The sequence below is a fragment of the Amblyraja radiata genome, chromosome 6 (assembly GCF_010909765.2).
Source record: "Amblyraja radiata isolate CabotCenter1 chromosome 6, sAmbRad1.1.pri, whole genome shotgun sequence".
In the NCBI taxonomy this organism is placed as follows: Eukaryota; Metazoa; Chordata; class Chondrichthyes; order Rajiformes; family Rajidae; genus Amblyraja; species Amblyraja radiata.
The window spans coordinates 48,136,740-48,156,588 of record NC_045961.1 but is presented as its reverse complement, the minus strand read 5'-3'; the positions used below and the strand labels follow the sequence as shown (position 1 = coordinate 48,156,588).

Here is a 19,849-nt window from a genome sequence, read left to right as displayed (position 1 = left end):
TGACAGCATTCGTTTTAAAGATTTAAATATTTCAGTTGGATATCAGCAACTCCATATAGTACAATTTAAACTGAAATCACCTGATTTCCAGTAGTTAGAAGGCTAAAAATAACCTGGATAAAAACATCTTATCCAGCTCCTTAAAAGGATTTGAACTCTACAGTGAGAATTTGGCAATTTCAAACATCCGATTATTTTCTCAATTCAATCAATTATTTTGGTTATTTGCTTCTTGGGGCATCACTTCCGATGTGCCATGATGACTCACTCTAAATCTATATATTATACTAAAACTCTTCCCTTCGTTCTCGTGTCTGTGTGGGCCAGAGTTGTGTCAGCTTTCTTTTAATCTCCTTAATTTATATCTTCTTCTAAACGCTAGGCCACATCCTTCCCATTTTCACACGCGCTACTCACATTTTTATCCGCGGACCGGATAAATATCTTCCCGTCGCATTTCAACCTATATTTCACGTTACTAACCTTTTAAAAACAGCTTCAAAATATTAGTTTTCCAAGCTCTCATTTTGAAGAAAAAAATTCCGACTGTCCTCACAATCAACTCGCAAGGCAGGACGGAACATTCCGCGCGGGAGGGGATCTCAAGTGCTCCAACCCGTTGGGCTCAACTGGGATCTCTCGCCCTCTCCATCTCTACCCCCTCACCTCCCTCTCCATCCCCTCCCTACCTCCGTCGCTACCCCCCCTACGAGGGGCAATACAGCACTCCAACCCGCTGGGACACACTCGGCTCCGCTTGGTCCCACTGAGACCAGTTCGTCTCCGCTGGGACCCGTTCGGCCCCGCACGCTTGGCTCCGCTAAGACCAGCTCGAAGAGGTGAGGCAGGGTAGTGGAGAGGCAATAAAATCCTGGGGAGTGGAGCAGGGAGAGGAGGGGGTAGGGAGAGTTGTTCAAACGTCTACACTCCATCTCACACCCCCTCTCTAGCCATGCCTGCAGAGTTGGGGGCTGTGCGTGAGTGGATAGGGCAGGGGATTGGGGGGGGGGGGGGGGAAGGTGCTAATGAAAGTGTTACTTGAAATGGAATAAATCAACATTGAAATTCTGGGTTGTGAGCTGCCCAAGAGAAATAAAAGGTGCTGTTCCTCCAATTTGCGTTTGGCCTCACACTAACAGTGGAGCAGGCCCGGGCAAAAAGATCAGTTTTGGAACGGGAAGGGGGGTTAATTTATTGACATCAACATTACATTTGTAAAGGTCCCAGAACCTGACTGCTGTTAGACAAAGCTCCCAGGTTTAATATATTTAGATGAACAGTCTGCAGACTTCAATTTGGATTATTGTCATGATTATAAAACAAACAATGGAAAAGCAGTTTGAAGAGAACCATAGACCAGAATGTGAATGGAAGCAAGCAGATGGGATACTGATCTCTTATACTACAAACCTTGCAGCACCATCCACCCTTGACGCTGAGGATTCCAAGTGCCCCATGGTCACTTTGTGCCAAAGCCACTAATTTACCTCAACATTTCCAAATTTACTCCACAGGTCATTGTTCCTGATCAGTAAACCATGTGCTTGATAGTGCAGGGAACCAGAGAGAGGCGTTCAAATGCCTCTAAGGCATCTATGGGATTTAAATCTAACTGACTAAATAAATCTGAAGAAGGGTCTTGATCCAAAATGTCACTTATCCACATCTTCCAGAGATGCTGTCTGACCCACTGAGTTGCAACACACTGTGTCTTTTTTGGTAAACCAGCAACTGCAGTTCCTTCTCTTTTAATTAAATATTAATACTAATTATATTAATATCATGGGGTGGTTAGTGTGTGGGCCGCCCGCAACCGCACGTTGAGGGGATGGGACTCAACGGGACACTTGGTCTAGTGTTATTTAAAACCACATTTGTCCTTTTTTTTTTTTGCAGTGACGGTAACAAGATTATTGAATTTAATAATGGGCAAAGGGAAATACACACACCAAACTACAAAAGACGAGAATATCCTGATGGAACTGTTAAAACCGTTTATCTAAATGGCCAGCAAGAAACAAAGTACAGCTCAGGAAGAGTACGAATAAAAGACAAGGAAGGCAATGTAATCATGGACAGTAAACCTCATTGATGTTTTTTTTAATGTACTCAACATTCTTTGACATTAAAAAAAATACAATTGTAAAGATTTCATGCTTGTATTTTTCATGCAAATATTTGTATTAAAATGTTAACCATGTGCTTCTTTAAATGTTTATAATAAATGTACTGAATTATTTATATGTTAATTATGGAATTAAGGTAAAACTACATGAAAGTGAACCAAGTAACGAGTCTGCAGTCTCCTTTGAAGCACATTCATGATATTACCAAACAATGTTGCTGTAACAAGTTCATTTTTTATTAAAAGTCCCTACAATTTTAATCCCACAATAATTGTGTATTACTAAACCACTAGAGCCATAATTTAAACCTGTGGGATGATCTTAATTTAATTTCCCCATAAATTGTGGGTTAATTGCAGGCTGCAGCTCTGAAAATGGCTGCTGATTTGCATGATGCACCAGTTAAAGTGGAATGATTCTGAACTGCATTGGCCTCTGGAAGAGTTCCACCAATGTGCTTAGGATAGTATTAACTATGCAAAGATCTGCAATTTTTGTGACTTAGGAACTTATATCTTGCTAAATGTTTAAACTTTGGCAGATTACCTTTTCACATTAGCTTCTGTCCCATTTCAGTGCAATTCAAGATTCTTTGTTTTATCAGATCAGTGCAAAATATTTACAATTTATTTTGAAGAGAAGTTTCTCCCTGCTTTAAACGCCAATGTTTGTCAGTGAGCATAACTTGTTTTCATCAGAGCTTGTTTAAAAAACACTCCCTATACTTTTCCTGTCACTAGATAACAAATATTTGATTGTGTTTGTACAGAAAACCAAACTAATGAAAAGCTTCTGATATCTTAATCTGTGCCTTCATTCTACATTCATATGATTGTTACACAATGCTGCAAATTCTATGGTTTAACATTACCTTGCCAAACCATCTGGATTTTCATCTAAATTGTTGAAATTGATGTTAGCAATTTGCCCCACCCAGTGAATTCAGTTCAGGTACGTGTTGTGAGGAAGTAGGTGCATATACTTGGGATTTAACTTGGATAAAACTATAACTTTGAGTACAAACTAGCCAGAAAATTGTCTGCCGGGCATGAGGTATTCGTTGCTTACTGGAAAGGAGTAGTTGAGTGATTTGGATTACAGTAAAAGCAAACCTGATGCATGGTTATAAAATAATTTTCCTTGCATGTTATTCTCAAGTCTCAAATGATGTTCATTGAGATTTTGTTTTAAAACTAACTTTAATTATAGTTTCATTTTTATCTTTGGCATGCAAGGTTCAACATTTTGGCAGTTTGCCATAAATTGACTTTCTCAGTGGATGACGTTCAGCTAAATTGAGTTGGACGTAAATAAAGATATGTTGTTCAGTAAATTTGCAGATGACACCAAGTTTGCTGGGGGTCACAAATTGTGAGGAAGGTGGTCAAAGTATACAGCAGGATATAGATCAGCTACAGAAAAAGGCAAATAAATGGCAGATGGTGTTGCACTTGGGAGGTTGAATGTAAGGGGAAAATATACATTTAATGGGAAGACCCTTAACAACAATGGGATTTTGAGGTCCAAGTCCACAACTCCCTGAAAGTGGCAACAAGTAGATAGGTCACATTTGGCGTATTGCATGCAGTTCAGGGGAGACAATCTTCCCCCCCCCCCCAGGCTGGAAAAATCAAATACTAGAGGTCATAGGTGAGAGAAAAAAGTTTAAAGATGTCGAGGGCACTTTTTTTTTTTTAAACACAGAGGTGATGTGGAGGCAGATACCATGGTGACATTTAAGTATTTTGGATGGTCAAATGGGCCTGTTCTGTAGTTCCAAGGACACGGAGAATCCTCTATCTTCCACAACTTAAAATACTGATGCCAGCTTGGAACTGACCAGAAAAACCTGTTCATCATTCCAGTAAAATTTGTTTAGTGTAGAAATACCATCGGCTGCAATGTTTTTTTCAAATAAATCATTTTGCCAATGTTTAGTAATACCACTGAATTTTGAGACAATCAACCAGGACAAGGTAATATGCTGCTGAAACACTTCAGAAACACTTTTATTGAAAATATCAACTTTGGTATCAGTCTGAAAAACATCAATAAATGTTTAAAAAAAAATCATTAACTGCAGCCTTTCAGTAGTACATTATTTATATTATAATTTGTAGTAGAGCAAAATGGTATTGTATTGTAACAATATTAAACAAATTTACAGAGTACTCAGTGAAAGATTTTTTTTAGTCAAATTACAATGAACTGAAATTAAAAAGCAATTTTCTCATTTACATAAAAATCTTGATAATACCGAAAGGAAAATGAAGATATGCTAAGTATCTTAGCGTATCTAAGTACGCTCAATTAGAAAATAAAGTTCAGATACATCAACTTAGCTTGAACCAAGAACAACACAGTACAATTAACTAAGTTACAAAAAATGTGCAGCTATAACCAAACAGCAGATTACTGAAAGTAGTTTCAAATCTGATCAATATCTTGTTGGTACTCGTTACAGAGATTCAAAGTAAATTATTTTCACGTAAATCTTCAGAATTGTGTCTCTGGAGTGTAGTCCTTTTGTATTTTGAATATAGATATCTACTGGGTCAGGCTGAAACATGTAGCCACTAGTTAACAAAGGGTTTTTATTCTACAACGGTGGTGCTATATAAACTGAACATGCTGACGAAGTCTTCCACTTTTTCTCAAAAGAAACTCAACCTGAATTCCAATATGTAACTGCATTATTGATGAAATCTCCATTTCATCTATTGTTCAACTACCATAACATTCAGTAATCCATTATCCAGGTATGAAATGGCTATAAGACAGTAAAAATAAAGCAAACAGAATATTTGATAACTTACTATCACATATCCAAATCTGCAAGACCCTTTTCCACAAGAGAAAGATGAATCAATGATTCTTCTTCATACAAGAATACCGAGACTTCTGGATGTGAACTCTGAAGAGTATTTTAAATGTCAAAAATCAGTCACTTAAGAATGATAAAACAGTGAAGACTGGACAATGTTAAAACTGCTACTGTACTTTTATAAGAGTTATGGATAACATTGAAAATCATTTATATATTGTAAAAAAAAACACTAAATACAAATTAGATGAACTATGTAAGTCAGGCAGCATCAGTCTATCTATTTCTTCCACGGATGCTGCCTGACCTGCCAAGTTACTGCAGCAATTTGTTCAGGATTCTAGCATTGCAGTTCTTTGTATCTCCAGTTATTTGCATTGCCTGATACACCATGCACATTTCTGTTTATTTTAGGAAGTTTTTTTGCATATTTTGAGTTGCCAAAGCACTGGAGATCTTTTTGAAATGAGATTTATCTTAAATTATGAATTCTAATATTTACTACTGTGGTAATAATAGTATATCATTTAAATATGGGAACAATATCACTAAGGGATATTTTAACATTAAATTTCTCTTCTAGTTCTTTATTTCACTTCAATCTTTGGTTACTAATTTTAAAGTTTCACTAAGCAGCTTGCCTCCATTTAACACGTATATTGTTCTGCTTATCCTTCAAATAAATCAATGTTCTCCCTGCCAAAATATAACATGCAAGCTTATCTTGACAGTTTAACTATTGTAAGCAGAAAGAAACTGATTGAAGAATTGTAGTGCACATTCTATATTTTATAGAAAATACTTACAACCAAGAATGCTGTAAGTTGATTCTCTTGTACAATGTCAATCATAGTCCATAGAGCTTCCATGGGCCACTCCGGGCTGTAAGCAAGTCGGTCCATTTCATTCATTAAAGCTGGTGGTTTAAAACCTGCAAGCTTGACTTTGATGGCTCGTGCTGGATACTGCACCAACTGTGCAGGGATCTGTCGAAGCCTGGCATTTAAGAAATTAGATCAGACATTATATTTATTGCTTATGCACAATACCAAAAATGGCAATTGAAGTCTTCCTGTCTTGCAAACCTGACAGAGACCATGAAGTTGGTCGTGGAGGAAGTGCTTGACTAGGAATCACAGCAAGAAGGATTCTCGAGCCAGGGCTTACAATTATTGTCTGTCATTACCTTAGTTCTGGTTTCCAGCAAACCCTTTAGCTTGCAAGGGATTTCAAAGACCTCACATAATGCTTACTTTCTCTTCATGCAGCAGAAATTCCTGAGGACCTATTTTTGAAATATTTGTCTGCACCTCTACTATGAACTGTCTTCCTTGAAATGACAGTACACAATTTCAATAAGCTCAATGACATATCATCCATCAATCATTGTTTTGTCAAGAGAGCAATACATGCCTTCGTACTACAAACAAATTTAATGCTTAAGATAGAAATTCTTATTGTAAAAAATTCCAAGTGGAGGACAGGGAAGCATACAAGGTTCTGTAGTGACAAATGTCTCCCTGCACTACTTTTAATAACTTTTTATAACTATATTGGATTTAATATGTACTTTACCTTCTGTACAGTAGGTGTGAGGATGTTGGGAAGAGAGAAAGCAACTTACATGCAAGCAAGTGTTCTGGATTTTTATTGAAACATCTTTGAAAAGATCTACATAATTAGCAAAGATGCCAGATTATATTTTAGTTTCTCTGAAAAACTCTTAAAAAGTGGCCATGGCCCATTTCAAATATCTCTGAAAGAACTCATCTAATTGTAAAACAAATCTTTAATTGGATAAGGTAGACTATTAGTAGCACTGATTAAGAGTATTTCATTGCAACAAGAACATATATTCACACACCAAATCTTAAAAGATCTTTTCGGGTTAGTTACCTCGTATGTGGAAGCAATGCAGTGGAGCCAAAATCAACATGCTGTACAAGAATCGTCAATGGATGAAGTTTATCCAGTGATAGTACTTTTGCTCTGTACCATCGCCCATCGCTATATTCAACAAGGCAAGGCATTTCTGTAAAGAAAATTTCAACGTTTCAAACTAATAAGCAGATTTAACAAAAACAGTCGGCAAAACAAAACCTAACCCTTTACTGCTATAAAGTAATCAATTATATGAATATGATATATGAATAAACATGTCAGCCCAAGTACAAAATCAGTGCAGATGATTATTTTGATCTTGTAAAAACATTAGTACTGTACTTAATTTTGGGTTTGGGTAGTACAGTTTTCTAATAGTCTGTAAAAGTGAGTTGGAGTCAGTCATTCCGCATAGAAACTGGCTCGTTGGTCCAACTTGTCCATGCCTACAAAGATGCCCCATCTACACTAGTCCACCTGCCCGTGTTTTTCCAATATTTCTCTGAACCTTTTCTATCCATATAGCGGTCCAAATATCTTTTAACTGTTGTTGTAGTACCTGCCTCAGTAACCTTATCTGGCAGCTTGTTCAATATACCCACCACCATCTGTGTGAAAAAGTTGTCCCATAGGTTCCCATTAAATCTTTCTATTCTCATCTTGAACTTATGTCCTCTGGTTCTTGATTCCCGTACTCTCGGTAAAATACTGTGCATTCACCCTATCTATACCCCTCATGATCTTTACACCTTCACCCTATCTATTCCCCTCATGATATATCTCACCGTTATAACATCACCGCTCATCCTCCTGTGCTCCATGGAATAATGTCCTAGCTTGTCCAACCTCTTATAGCTCAGGCCCTCAAGTCCCAGCAACATTGTCGTAAATCTTCTGCACACTTTCCAGCTTAACAACATCTTTCCTATTGGAGGGTGACCAAAACAAGCCACAATACTCCAAAATGTGGCCTCACCGACATCTTGTACAACTGTAAAACAACATACCAACTTCTATACTCAATGCCCTGACTGATGAAGGCCAATCTACTGAAAGCCCTCTTGACCACCCTGCACGCCACTTTCAGGGAACTATATAATCACACTCCTAGGTCTCTCTGCTCTACAACACTCCAGGGCCCTGCCATTCACTTTGAAGGGAAGATAAGACACAAAATGCTGAACTCAGTGGGACAGGCAGCATCTCTGGCGAGAAAGAATGGGTGATGTTTCGGGTTGAGACCCTTCTTCAGACTGTTTAGGGATAAGGGAAACGAGAAAAGGTCCTGACCTGGTTTGACTTCCTAAAATGCAACACTTTGCACTTACCTGCATCAGGCTCCATTAATCATTCCTCAGCCCATTTGTCCAGCAGATCAAGATTCTGCTGTAATATTTGATAATCATCTTCACTATCTACAATACCACCCACATTAGTGTCGTCTGAAATCTTACTAGTCATGCCTTGTACATTCTCATCCAAATCTTTGGTATAAAACACAAACAGCAATGGGCCCAACACCGATCCCCGAGGTGCACCACAAGTCACAGGTCTCCATTTTGAAAAACATCCTTCCACCATCACTCTCTGCTTCCTTCCATGAAGCCAATTCTCTATCCAGTTAGATAGTTCTCCCCAGATTTCAAGAGCAGCCTATCATGTCGAGCCTTGTCAAATGTCTATCAAAGGTCCATATAAAGAATGTCTATGGCTTTGCCATCACCAACCTAAACTTCTAATGGGCAATTCTTCCCAACCTCTAGAACTGCAATGCAGCATAATTAGAAGAAAGAAAAATTAAAAGATGACAGATGGATTGTAACATCCTGGCCAACCATCTCTGCAAAGCCCACTCCTTCCCCATGGTCAAGCCAACCATGGTCAATCAAGTCCCTCCTGAAATGGTTCATAGGATACAATGAATTTCTTGAGGACTTTCCCTGCACTGATTTTCTATATTCTGATTTGATTCAAGTTTACTTGCAACTCTTTGAGCAGTGAACATTTGATTTAAACACATTTTACATGGTAAGCATTTGTTTATTGCAGTCTTTAGTTCGTCTGTTTAAGCAGATAGAGTATACAGAAACAAATTGCAAATTATCAGTTCGACTATGATTGGGAATATGTGCAGGAATAAAATAAAATCTGCTTGCTTTGTAAGGGCATTGGAGACCTTAATGTTATGGGACTAAAGTTAATGTTCACATTAACACAAATTTGTTGGAATTCATTTACAGCCATTTGTCGATTAATTATTTTCATGGAAAACATTTTGTGAAGCAAAATTTTGTTTTTGAGAAAACTGAGGAAAATGCAGATATTGTTATTGGTGGAGCGTGATATGCTATCGCTTATGACAAAAACATTTTGTAGGTCAAAATACTCCAAAGATTTAATGGCAGTATTGCAATTTTTTTTAACTCAAATGTTTCAAAATCAAGCAGTTCCTATATGGCACATTATAAGGATTGTTATTAAAATGTTATGTTTAATAGTTTTATAGATTTGAGTGAGCTATTGAAGTTATACTTTATCAGAGAACCAAATGAAATAAATCTAGTTGTCTATACCAGATCTGAAATCTGTAAGTAAAGGAAGAGCTTCTGCATTTGGATTAAGCTCCCTCAGAGATTGCTCAAGATCATCTTCAGACTCATAGCTTATGCCACTATCATCGGTATCACTGTCGGATCCAACATTTTTCCTTGTACCAAGGGAGATATACACCTTAAAATAAATTGCATAGGATTAGCACACAGAATCATGCCATTCATCGCAAACGGTTAAGTGGAGTTTAAACTCCAGGCGAGTAATGTCCCAAATACCAGCTTTGTTCCTCTATCCTTTATATTCTCTTATCTTCAAACCAGCACACCATGATATTCTTACATGTTGACACGGTTTTCTGTTCAATTAATAATAATGATAATAAATTGCTTTGCTAAATCACTATTTAAATAAGGTTTTGAATTGATTTGACAAAGCCCAGTTAGCACCTTCGCTGGTGACAAGGTAAATTTTAGAGAAAAGGTGGTGGCGTGGAGTGTTTTGGAAGATAATTCCAGATCTTACAGTAAAACACTAAAACTGTGGCTGCGACAGTTGAAGACGACAAATCTTAAATCAGGACTCTTCGTCAGATTAATGGAGGGGGAGAAAGCTGGTAGAGAAAGGTAGTCCGGCTAGAAACTGGCATCTGTTAGGTGGATGCAGGTGTGAATGAGTGATTGGCAAATAGGTGGAGTGACTAGCAAAGATGGAAAGTTGAAATGGAGACAAAGGGGTGCCAGGTTAACAAAGAACAGTAAAATGTAAAACTGAAAGGACGGATATGTGTGAAATGTGATGGAGATGGAGATGGGGAACTCACAATGGGGAGCGGGTGGAGATGAGCGCTAGGAGTGGAAAGGGACAGAACTACAAGGATAGTGGGAGAAAGGTGTGCGTGCATGGGGGAAGGGTAATGTTGAAATTGGAGAATTCAATGTTCATGCTGTTGGGTTGCAGGCTGTCCAAGCCGAACACAAGGTACCATTCTTCCACTATGTGTATGGCCTCACTTTGACAGTAAAGGAGGCAGGGTACAGAAAAGTCAGAATGGGAAGGGGGAAGGAGAGTATAAAATGTCTAGTAACTGGGAGCTCCAGCAGGCCTTGGTGGAACGAGTGCATGCGTTCGGCAAAACGATCACCTAGTCTAAGTTTGGTCTTGCTGATGTAGAGAAAATGCTGTTAGGTCAGATTTTTGAAAAATAAAATATTCACTGTCAGATTTATGGAGCAGGACATGGGGTTTGAGTAGACCATCTTGCTGAAGGTTGGCAGGTGGATGACAGCGCAAGGATATTGAAAGAAAAAGAGCTATTGAAAATAAAACAGGGCTTGTAAGAGGGAATGAAAGGATCAAGAAACGGCAAAACAGAAAGGAGCTAGCTATGCTGATACTGTACACTGCATTTTTGCAGGCTACATGCAGGGATGTAGGTTTATTACGTTCAAATTCAACATTGAGTTTGGGCTACCAGATGAAGTTGTCAACTTTTATGACAAGGATCCCACAATATTTTCTCAAATTACAATAATGAATAGAGAAATGGGATGGGTGGTTGGAAGGAGGCAAATGAAAAACTTGGAATGAGATTAGCAATGGTCAAACCAAAGAGGAAATCAGAAAGGCTTTTTGTGAGGGCACTTCTAATAATTCCAATCAGCAATTATCATGAAAACTTTAAAAATACAAAGTCCAATTAATCTTCATCAGGGAAGCAAGTGTTACAAAAAGTGAAAATTAATTATTTTGGCAACATTCATCTAGAGATAACATGCAGAATTATTGGAGCCCTTGATATCATCTCAGAGACCAGAAGAACAGTTCAACAGCCATCCTGTTCTAGCTCTACATACATGGGAAAGCAATACTCTTACATCCCTGCATGCAGCCAGCTGGAAATGTGGATTACAAAAATCAACACAGCTCCTATGAAGTTGTGTTCCCATACATCTTCCAGACAAGGAGAAAGACAAGGGGGAAATAATAGATTAATTAAGAAGTATTAAACCTGGTCATTTCTAAAATAAATCAGTGCTTGTGCTTTCTAAGCTGGTAAATTTATGTAACAAGTTTTAATCTGTACAATTCATATTTAGTTTGTGGAGGCAAGGAATCACAATTTAAGAAACTGATCCAACGTAAAAGTACATCAATATAACGATACATTAATTTCATTGAAATAATATTTCATAAACAAAATCTATCTGAAATCTGCCTCCAGAAGGCTGCTTACAAACCTGATTGGGAGTTTCTAGGTGCTTTACAGTTACTGGGAAAGCCTTTCCCGGCATAGGCAACAGTGGATAATCATACTCTGGTAACATGACCATTTCAAACTGTGAAGATAGTAAGCTCTGTAAATACAGATTTCCAACACATTAGAGTATTCATTTCTTCCCACCAGGCTCCTATTACACTCAGCATTTACTTGACATAATCGCCTTGCTTTTGTGGAAGATTAATGCATTTATTAGAGTTCAATGGTCAGTTTTAAACTAGAAAGCAACCTAAAAAGACTTCACTTATTGTTCATCTCAATATGAGTGTCTGACAGGAAGATTTCAACTTCTAGATTTAGGGCGGCACACTGGCACAGCAGTAGAGATGCTGCCTCACAGCGCCAGAGACCCAGGTTCGATTGTGACTACAGGTGCCGTCTGTTCGGAGTTGGCCTGTTAACCTTGTGACTGCATGGGATTTCTCCAGTTTCTTCCCACACTCCAAAGAAGTACAGGTTTGTAGGTTTAATTGGCTTCTGTAAATAGTCCTTTGTGTATAGGATAGAACGAGTGTATGAGTGATCGCTGGTCGGCGTGGATTAGGTAAGCCGAAGGACCTGTTTCCATGCTGTATCTCTAAAACTAAAAACTAAATTTAAAACGTCCACCTTGTTTTCCCTCTAATATCCTCCTATTCATACTGTTGCAGAATTATTGTATATTATGGCAATAAATAGTTCTAAATAATCTACAATATTTCCGATAAATAAAAAATATTACTGAAATTACTCAAGTGTTTAGGTTGTATCTGCAAAGTGAAAATCAAAATTTACATGTGCTGATATGGCAGGTCCTATAATTGCCATCAAGACCTCTCTCTCTCTGTGGAAATCAGGGCTGGGGGCTTAAATAATGGGCTTCACCTCTACTCCAACATGTAGTCTAATCAAAGTATAAAAAATGACCGTTCTTGCAGAAGTTCACGACTAATACTAAAATTAACCTTCGATTAACTTTTGGTAGCAACTGAAAAGCAACAACAAGGGACATATTCACAAGAGCTCAAAATTTTATTCGTGTTCAGTAACATCTTACTTCAAATGTCAAATCCCAGTTTTCTTCAGGTATATTTTCTTCATTTAAACCAAGTGAATCTTTCTGCAGAAGAAAAAAAAATCACTATCCAGTGTGCTACATTATAAAACGTTTATAAAATAACCAAGTATTTTATTTTTGTTGTCAGCTTAAACAGATGATACACAATAGTAAAAATCAAATTAAGGCTCCAAATAACAGTTCCTGGCTGATAGCCAATGACAGTACCTAGGAATGGGCAGATCTCTATAAATGAGATTTCATTTTTTCTGCTGGCACTGATATTCTTCCTCTTCTGGCTGCAATTCTAGATTGCAAACTGCAAACTTCAGATTTAGATATTCGAAACATTTGCAAAAAGTAGCATTAAGAAGCTTCTGGAGACAACTCATTGCTCTTCTCGTTATTACCAATCTAATGTCTCGTGATTTTAATTTTATAAAGTGCACAAGATATTAGTTACAGGAATGTACAGGAGAAGATTCACACCTCAGGAGAGGTAGTTTCATAAATTCAAAAGTATTAGGAGCAGAAATAGGCCATTCGGCCAATCAAGTCTGCTTCGCCATATCATGGCTGATCTATCTCTCCTTCCTAATCCCATTCTCCTGCATTCTCCCCATTACCCCTGACACCCGTTTTAAACCAGAATCTATCTTTGCCTTAAGAATATCCATTAACTTGGCCTCCACAGCCTTCTGTCGCAATGAATTCCACTGATTCACCAACCTCTGATTAAACAAATTACTCATCTCATTCCTAAAGGAATGTCCTTTAATTCTGAGGTTATGGCCTCTGGTTCGAGACTCTCCCACTTCAGAAGAAGGTTTTTACATCTGTTAAATGTCAACTTTAGACACACACACGGCATATTTTTGTTGAAAATGCACACCATCCTATTCACGATTAATGAATTGATTTGATATATTAGATAACAAAGATTATAGTTTATAAAGACCAATTTGCATGAAAAGAGTTTTCCTCCCCACAAATACAGTTTGACCAAATAATCCCAATATTTTGTTCCTATTACAGTTCTTGCCCTTTCTGCTTTCCTTATTCCTGCTTAAGTAAGAGGCCTTATGAGTAATAGATAGATGGCAGGAACAGAACGACATTCAATTTTTATGTAAAAGTTCAAAGTGAAATGTTTATTACTTCAATTTTGGCAGGAAAAATGATAATTATTGGTCGGCAAACATAGATGATAGCCAAAAAGAACTTGCTGATAAAGTTCAACGGTTTAAAGTTTCAAATGTATTTGTCACATACACCATTAGGTGCAGTAAAATGTAATTTACCATGCAGCGTTACAATTAAAAAAAGACATAATACACAACATAATTCAACACAGACATCCACCACAGCATTCTTCACTGTGATGGAAGGCAATACAGTTCAGACAGTCCTCCTCCTCCTCCTCCTCCCTTGTTCACCTGTGTTCGGGACCCTGACCCTCCGCAGTCGCCGCTACGGACGGACAGATTTCCAAGCCCTCTGGTCGGAACGCTGTTGAAGTCCCCACTGCGCCGCTGAAGCTCTGGGCCCGACTCCGGGAAAGGGCGCACCAAACCAGCTGTAAGGCCGCGAGGAGGGGGGGGCGAAGAAGCGACAAGGAAGAAAGTCGCATCTCCGTCGAGGTAGGTGCCTGAAAAACGGTTTCCCCCTATTCCCCCCCCCCCCATCAACCCCACACAAGACATACTGAGAAACACTAAAACATACTTTCGGACATACTAAAAAAAACAAAAAAAGTCGAAACAACAAACCCGCTGCAGCCGACTCGCAGCACCACCGGAACTGGAAAGTTGAGGAACTTCAGAATTTTGGAATGCAATTTTGGAAATCTGATGAGATTTGGTTATATTTGTAGTTTTACCTTCAATGTTAAAGCAGCTTTTATAGTTTGAACAGCATGATTGTGATGAATCATAAAGCAGGAAACAGACATTCCATCTAAGCGAAGATCAACTAATAATGCTGGTGGGCAAATTTCTGACGGCACCTAGAATACAATTTTTGAACAAGAGAATAAAGAACCAACATTAATGCAATCTATCATCATGACACCTCTCTCTGAACCTATGCAGTTCTGATGAACATGCTCCACCACTTTTTGACACATTCCAGTAACTACAATTTCTGCACCACAGTCTCCGGAAACTGATCTATCTTAGGATGCTCGGTTTCCTCCTTTCCTTTGTCTTGTTATTTAAAAGAAATAAAACACACAAATGAAAGAGCAAATCTGTTAAATTAATGTCCACTGTTGCCTCATCTCCCTTATAAACATCTTGCTCAAATTAAATCTAATAGAAAATGTTTTTTTTAATTGTTCTTTTAAAATGTTTGTTTTATGCATATGAAGTGACCCAATTGGAGCCAAATGTTTTTAAGTAGATTTATGAGATACAATTCAAGGGAATCTGATCATTTGCCCTCACCACAAAATCCAATAACACTGAAGGCTTAGAAACTTCAAGTAAGTTTTTGAGTGCTACCTGAAACCCATGTAGCTGCACTTCTGAGTCGAGCGCAGTCCAACTTTACAAAAATATAGAGAAGATATAAGAAATTGCACATGCTGGTTTGCAAAAGAAAGACACAAAATCCTGGAGTAACTCAGCGGGTCAGACAGCCTCTTTGGAGAACTTGGATGGATGACGTTTCAGATTTGAAGAAGTGTCCCAACCCGAAACGTCACCTATCCATGTTCTCGACAGATGCTGCCTGACCTGCTGTGTTACTCCAGCACTTTTGAAAAAAATACAAAAATATAATTTAAATGTAAGTGCAAGTCAAGTGCAAATACCAATGTCACACCAGAAATCCTGTAAAAACTCTTACCATAAGAGTACATACATTGTTTAATGTAGAGCTATGTCTTTCATTTGATGGAAATAATATCGATAATATTAATATCTCAAATGTTTTCTTATCATTTTCAACTTTACTTTGTATCCATTTAGATTTGAAAAAAAATGTCATTATACGTAACAATTACATTAATACCAAACATATTTAGCTTTGATAAGAATGTTGGTGTAAAACTGCTCGACATGGCTACAACGTAATTACCATGATTTCAACTTCTAATATTCTCTGTACAAGTAATTCTCTCAGAGTGTCGATAGCATCTTCCTGCCACTTGTTTCCTACCTGCAAATAGAAACAATTGAACTTTCAGTGCAGTCTTATCCATTTATATATAATTCTAAAAAGACATATGTATGTTTTCCTCAAACTATTTTGATCATTTTGTGCATCTATCTACCTATACATAACTAAAGCTCTGATCCTGTTATCCTCCGGTTTGCGTGACCATTCTATTTACGCAAAAACGATACGCGATAGCGCTACGATTGTTCGCCAGCTTACTCACCATTCTCCTGCGCTGCGATTGCACCAAGTTTCGTTCCGATCGGTGGTCTAATGTAAACGTTAGCGAGGTTTAAAAAATCTTAAAAACCACGCATGCGCAGATTGATCTCCTCTCCTGCCGTTCAGCGCCACGTGCATTGGTATTTTCTCCTGTCACTTCGCGGGACGATCCGCCCCTTCCTGCAGCATCGCGTCTTTACCAGAAGTCCAGCCCTGGGCGGGGCGGTGCGGGATATGTCCCCAATCGGAAAGAGACTCTGATTCCGGCGGTGAACATCCAGCGACCAGTGCCCGCTGTGAGTCACCATTCGCACAGTCAGCTCCAGCCCCTTCCCCTCTGGCCCCCCTCGCTGGGTCCTGCCCCCCTCCCCCATGATACCACCCTCTCTGCCACAATCCCCGTCTTTTCTCTGAGCTCTCCCCCCACCACAACTGCCCCCCCCCACACCCCCCCCTCTCCGACTCCACAACGCTCGCTGCCCCCCTCCTTTCCTACCCCCCCCCACAGACCCCTCCCCGCCCACAACCTTCCCCCACACCCCCCTCTCACATCCTCCCTCCCCCCACACCCCGCCCACACAAACTCCCTCCCCCACGCACCCACTTCCCCCTCCCCCAGACCCCCTCCCCCACACCACCACCCCACAAACCCCCCCCACCCACGCCCCCCTCCCCCCACACCCCCCCGCCCACACCCCCCTCCCCCTCACACCCCTCTCCCCCACCCTCCTCCCCGACACCCCTTCCTCCACAGTTGTTGAAGAAATTCAATGAAAGGAGACCATATTTTGGAAAATTGATCTGGTTTGTCAGTCAGGACAAACCTTACGAGGCCTCGATCAGAAGGACTTGGGGCCCCCTGAGCGTTGTCGGAGAAAGGAGGGTAGCTAATGTTATCCCACTTTTTAAGAAAGGAGGGAGAGAGAAAACAGGGAATATAGACCAGTTAACCTGAGGTCAGTGGTGGGGAAGGTGCTGGAGTCAATCATAACTGATGAAATAGCGGCACATTTGGATAGCAGTAACAGGATCGGTCCGAGTCAGCATGGATTTACGAAGGGGAAATCATGCTTGATTAATACTCTGGAATTTTTTTGAGGATGTAACTAGGAAAATAGACAAGGGAAAGCCAGTGGATCTAGTGTACCTGGACTTTCAGAAAGCATTTGGTAAGGTGCCACATAGGAGATTGGTGGGCAATGTTAGGGCACATGGTATTGGGGGTAGAGTGCTGACATGGATAGAGAATTGGTTGGTAGACAGGAAACAAAGAGTAGGGATTAACGGGTCCCTTTCAGAATGGCAGGCAGTGACTTGTGGGGTACCGCAAGGCTCGGTGCTGGGATCGCAGCTATTTACAATATACATCAATGATTTAGATGAAGGGATTCAAAGTAACATTAGCAAATTTGCAGATGACACAAAGCTGTGTGGCAGTGTGAACTGTGATGCTATGAGAATGCAGGGTGACTTGGACAGGTTGAGTGAGTGGGCAGATGCATGGCAGGTGCAGTTTAATGTGGATAAATGTGAGGTTATCCACTTTGGTAGCAAAAACAGGAAGGAAGATTATTATCTAAATGGTGTCAAGTTGGGAAAAGGTGTTAGTACAATGGGATCTGGGGGTCCTTGTTCATCAGTCAATGAAAGTAAGCATGCAGGTACAGCAGGCAGTGAAGAAAGTGAATGGCATGTTGGCCTTCATAACAAGAGGAGTTGAGTAGAGGAGCAAAGAGGTCCTTCTGCAGTTGTACAGGGCCCTAGTGAGACCACACCTGGAGTATTGTGTGTAGTTTTGGTCCCCTAATTTGAGGAAGGACATTCTTGCCATTAATGGAGTGCAGCGTAAGTTTACAACATTAATTCCCGGGATGGCGGGACTGTCATATGCTGAGAGAATGGAGCTGCTGGGCTTGTCTATATTACTTAAAGTCTGATCTTGACCACTTCCTGTTGTTCTGTATATTGATTTTAGAAAAAACGCTGCCACTTACGGCTGTGATTTTTGGCCATCTTACTCAGAGTACCCTTTCGCTGTGTAGGGTAAGAGGATTTTTCCCATCGATGGAATATAAAAGAGTTATTAGTGTTTAAAAAATGTTGAGATTCTCTCTCCTGAAGACTACGCTGCTTCCGGAGGGACTATAAAACCCGGAAGTGTTGAGTGCCTCAGTCAGTCTCTGCAAGACGGGGGAGCGAGAGGGTCATGTCCCTCAGTCTGAGCTGCGAATAACACTGAACACATGTCTACTAAACTGTGAATGTGGTTTTACTGACCTTGAGTGCCCCTAATGTGGTCTGAAAATGAAAATGTGGTTGTTTTGAAATAAAGCACAGCAAATGATTAAAAGTCTAAACTCTAAAAATAAATGTGTTATTAGTGTTTAAAAATGTTGAGAATATTTCTCCTGTCAATCACGCCATGAAGGCCACACCCCTTCCGGTGGGAGGGAGAGGGATTATAAAAGTGTGGGTGTGGCACAGTCTCTGCAAGATGGAGAGGTCACAACTATCTGAGCTGTGAATCAACTGAACACACTGAAATTCTACTGAACTGTGAGTGTGGTGTTTATGTGGTGTTTTGTGGTTTTATGGTGGTTTCACCCTGCTTGAAATGGTATGAAACTGCATTTGAATTTGGTGGCCTTGCACCCTGCATGAAATGGTATGAAACTGCATTTGAATTTGGTGGCCTGGCACCCTGCTTGAAATGTTATGAAGCTGCACTTGAATTTGGTGGTCTTGCACCCTGCTTGAAGTGGTATGAAATTGCACTTGAATTTGGTGGCCTTGCACCCTGCTTGAAGTAGTATGAATGCATTTGAATTTGGTGGCCTTGCACCCTGCATGAAATGGTATGGAACTGCGTTTGAATGTGGTGGCCTTGCACCCTGCATGAAATGGTATGGAACTGCATTTGAATTTGGTGGCCTTGCACCCTGCATGAAATGGTATGAAACTGCATTTGAATTTGGTGGCCCTGCACCCTACTTGAAATGGTAGGAAATTGCATTTGAATTTGGTGGCCTTGCACCCTGCTTGAAACGGAATTTCAAGGAATAGCCATGTCAACTGCCAGCCCACCAGCCGTGAGTGAGCTGCCAGCACATCAGGCTTGAGTGACTGAGCTGCCACCTCAAGAATCCATTTGACCCACAATGTCCATACTAACCCGTCCCCGTTCCCAGCAGTAGGACACTTCCCCACCAGACCCCGCTTAAACCCGTCCCCCTCCCTAGGCTACAGAACGCTCCCCACTGGCCCTCGCCTGAAGCTGTCCCCATCCCCGGCTACAGGATGCTCCCGCCGGCTCCCGCCTGAAGCCGTCCCCCTCCCCCGGCTGCAGAACACACATGAGACGCAACAAGAAAGAATGGACTGAATAAATCTCATCTTTTACGTTTAAATTGTTGTTATATTTAAAGAGTTATTCCCATTTTAAGCTTTAATAAATCCTTTTTCCACTTGCCGTGGCCGTCCGCCGCATCTGTGCAGTTAGGGGCTATGGGTGAGTGGTGGAATATTGCATTGGGGAATCGGTTGTGTTGGGGGAACGGGTTAGTGGTAAAATATTAAGTTGGGGAATAGGTTGCGTTAGGGGCCAGGTCTCCCGTGTGACTGAGACCCAACGGGTCCCACTTAGTCTAGTATCTACAAAAGTGTGCTTTTCACTTCTGTTTTTTATTTATATTTTTCCTCTTTTCAAATAGTTTGTCTTTGGAAGATGGTAACTGAAAGCAGAAAATAATCACTACTTCCCTCCAACTTGA

General features: G+C 40.0%; 2 protein-coding genes across 5 annotated transcripts in view; one reads left to right on the top strand and one right to left on the bottom strand.

The window, feature by feature from the left end:
- cenpj (centromere protein J) overlaps window positions 1–2,386 on the top strand; it is a 68,926-nt gene extending 66,540 nt beyond the window's left edge. For 3 of the 4 annotated variants that reach the window (XM_033022720.1, XM_033022721.1, XM_033022722.1), the window contains one exon: window positions 1,897–2,386. In XM_033022720.1, the coding sequence (XP_032878611.1) occupies window positions 1,897–2,092 (196 nt within the window). In that variant the 3' untranslated portion in view covers window positions 2,093–2,386. The remainder of the gene's footprint in view (window positions 1–1,896) is intronic. The other variant, XM_033022718.1, reaches the window with a different exon arrangement.
- Window positions 2,387–4,098: 1,712 nt separating this feature from the next.
- Window positions 4,099–19,849, bottom strand: part of rnf17 (ring finger protein 17) — a 67,175-nt gene continuing 51,424 nt past the window's right edge. The window contains exons 23-30 of the mRNA XM_033023434.1: window positions 15,777–15,857; window positions 14,578–14,703; window positions 12,699–12,761; window positions 11,622–11,738; window positions 9,405–9,561; window positions 6,847–6,982; window positions 5,757–5,946; window positions 4,099–5,040 (exon numbers count right to left, since the gene is read on the bottom strand). Of these exons, the coding sequence (XP_032879325.1) occupies window positions 4,945–5,040; window positions 5,757–5,946; window positions 6,847–6,982; window positions 9,405–9,561; window positions 11,622–11,738; window positions 12,699–12,761; window positions 14,578–14,703; window positions 15,777–15,857 (966 nt within the window). The 3' untranslated portion in view covers window positions 4,099–4,944. The remainder of the gene's footprint in view (window positions 5,041–5,756; window positions 5,947–6,846; window positions 6,983–9,404; window positions 9,562–11,621; window positions 11,739–12,698; window positions 12,762–14,577; window positions 14,704–15,776; window positions 15,858–19,849) is intronic.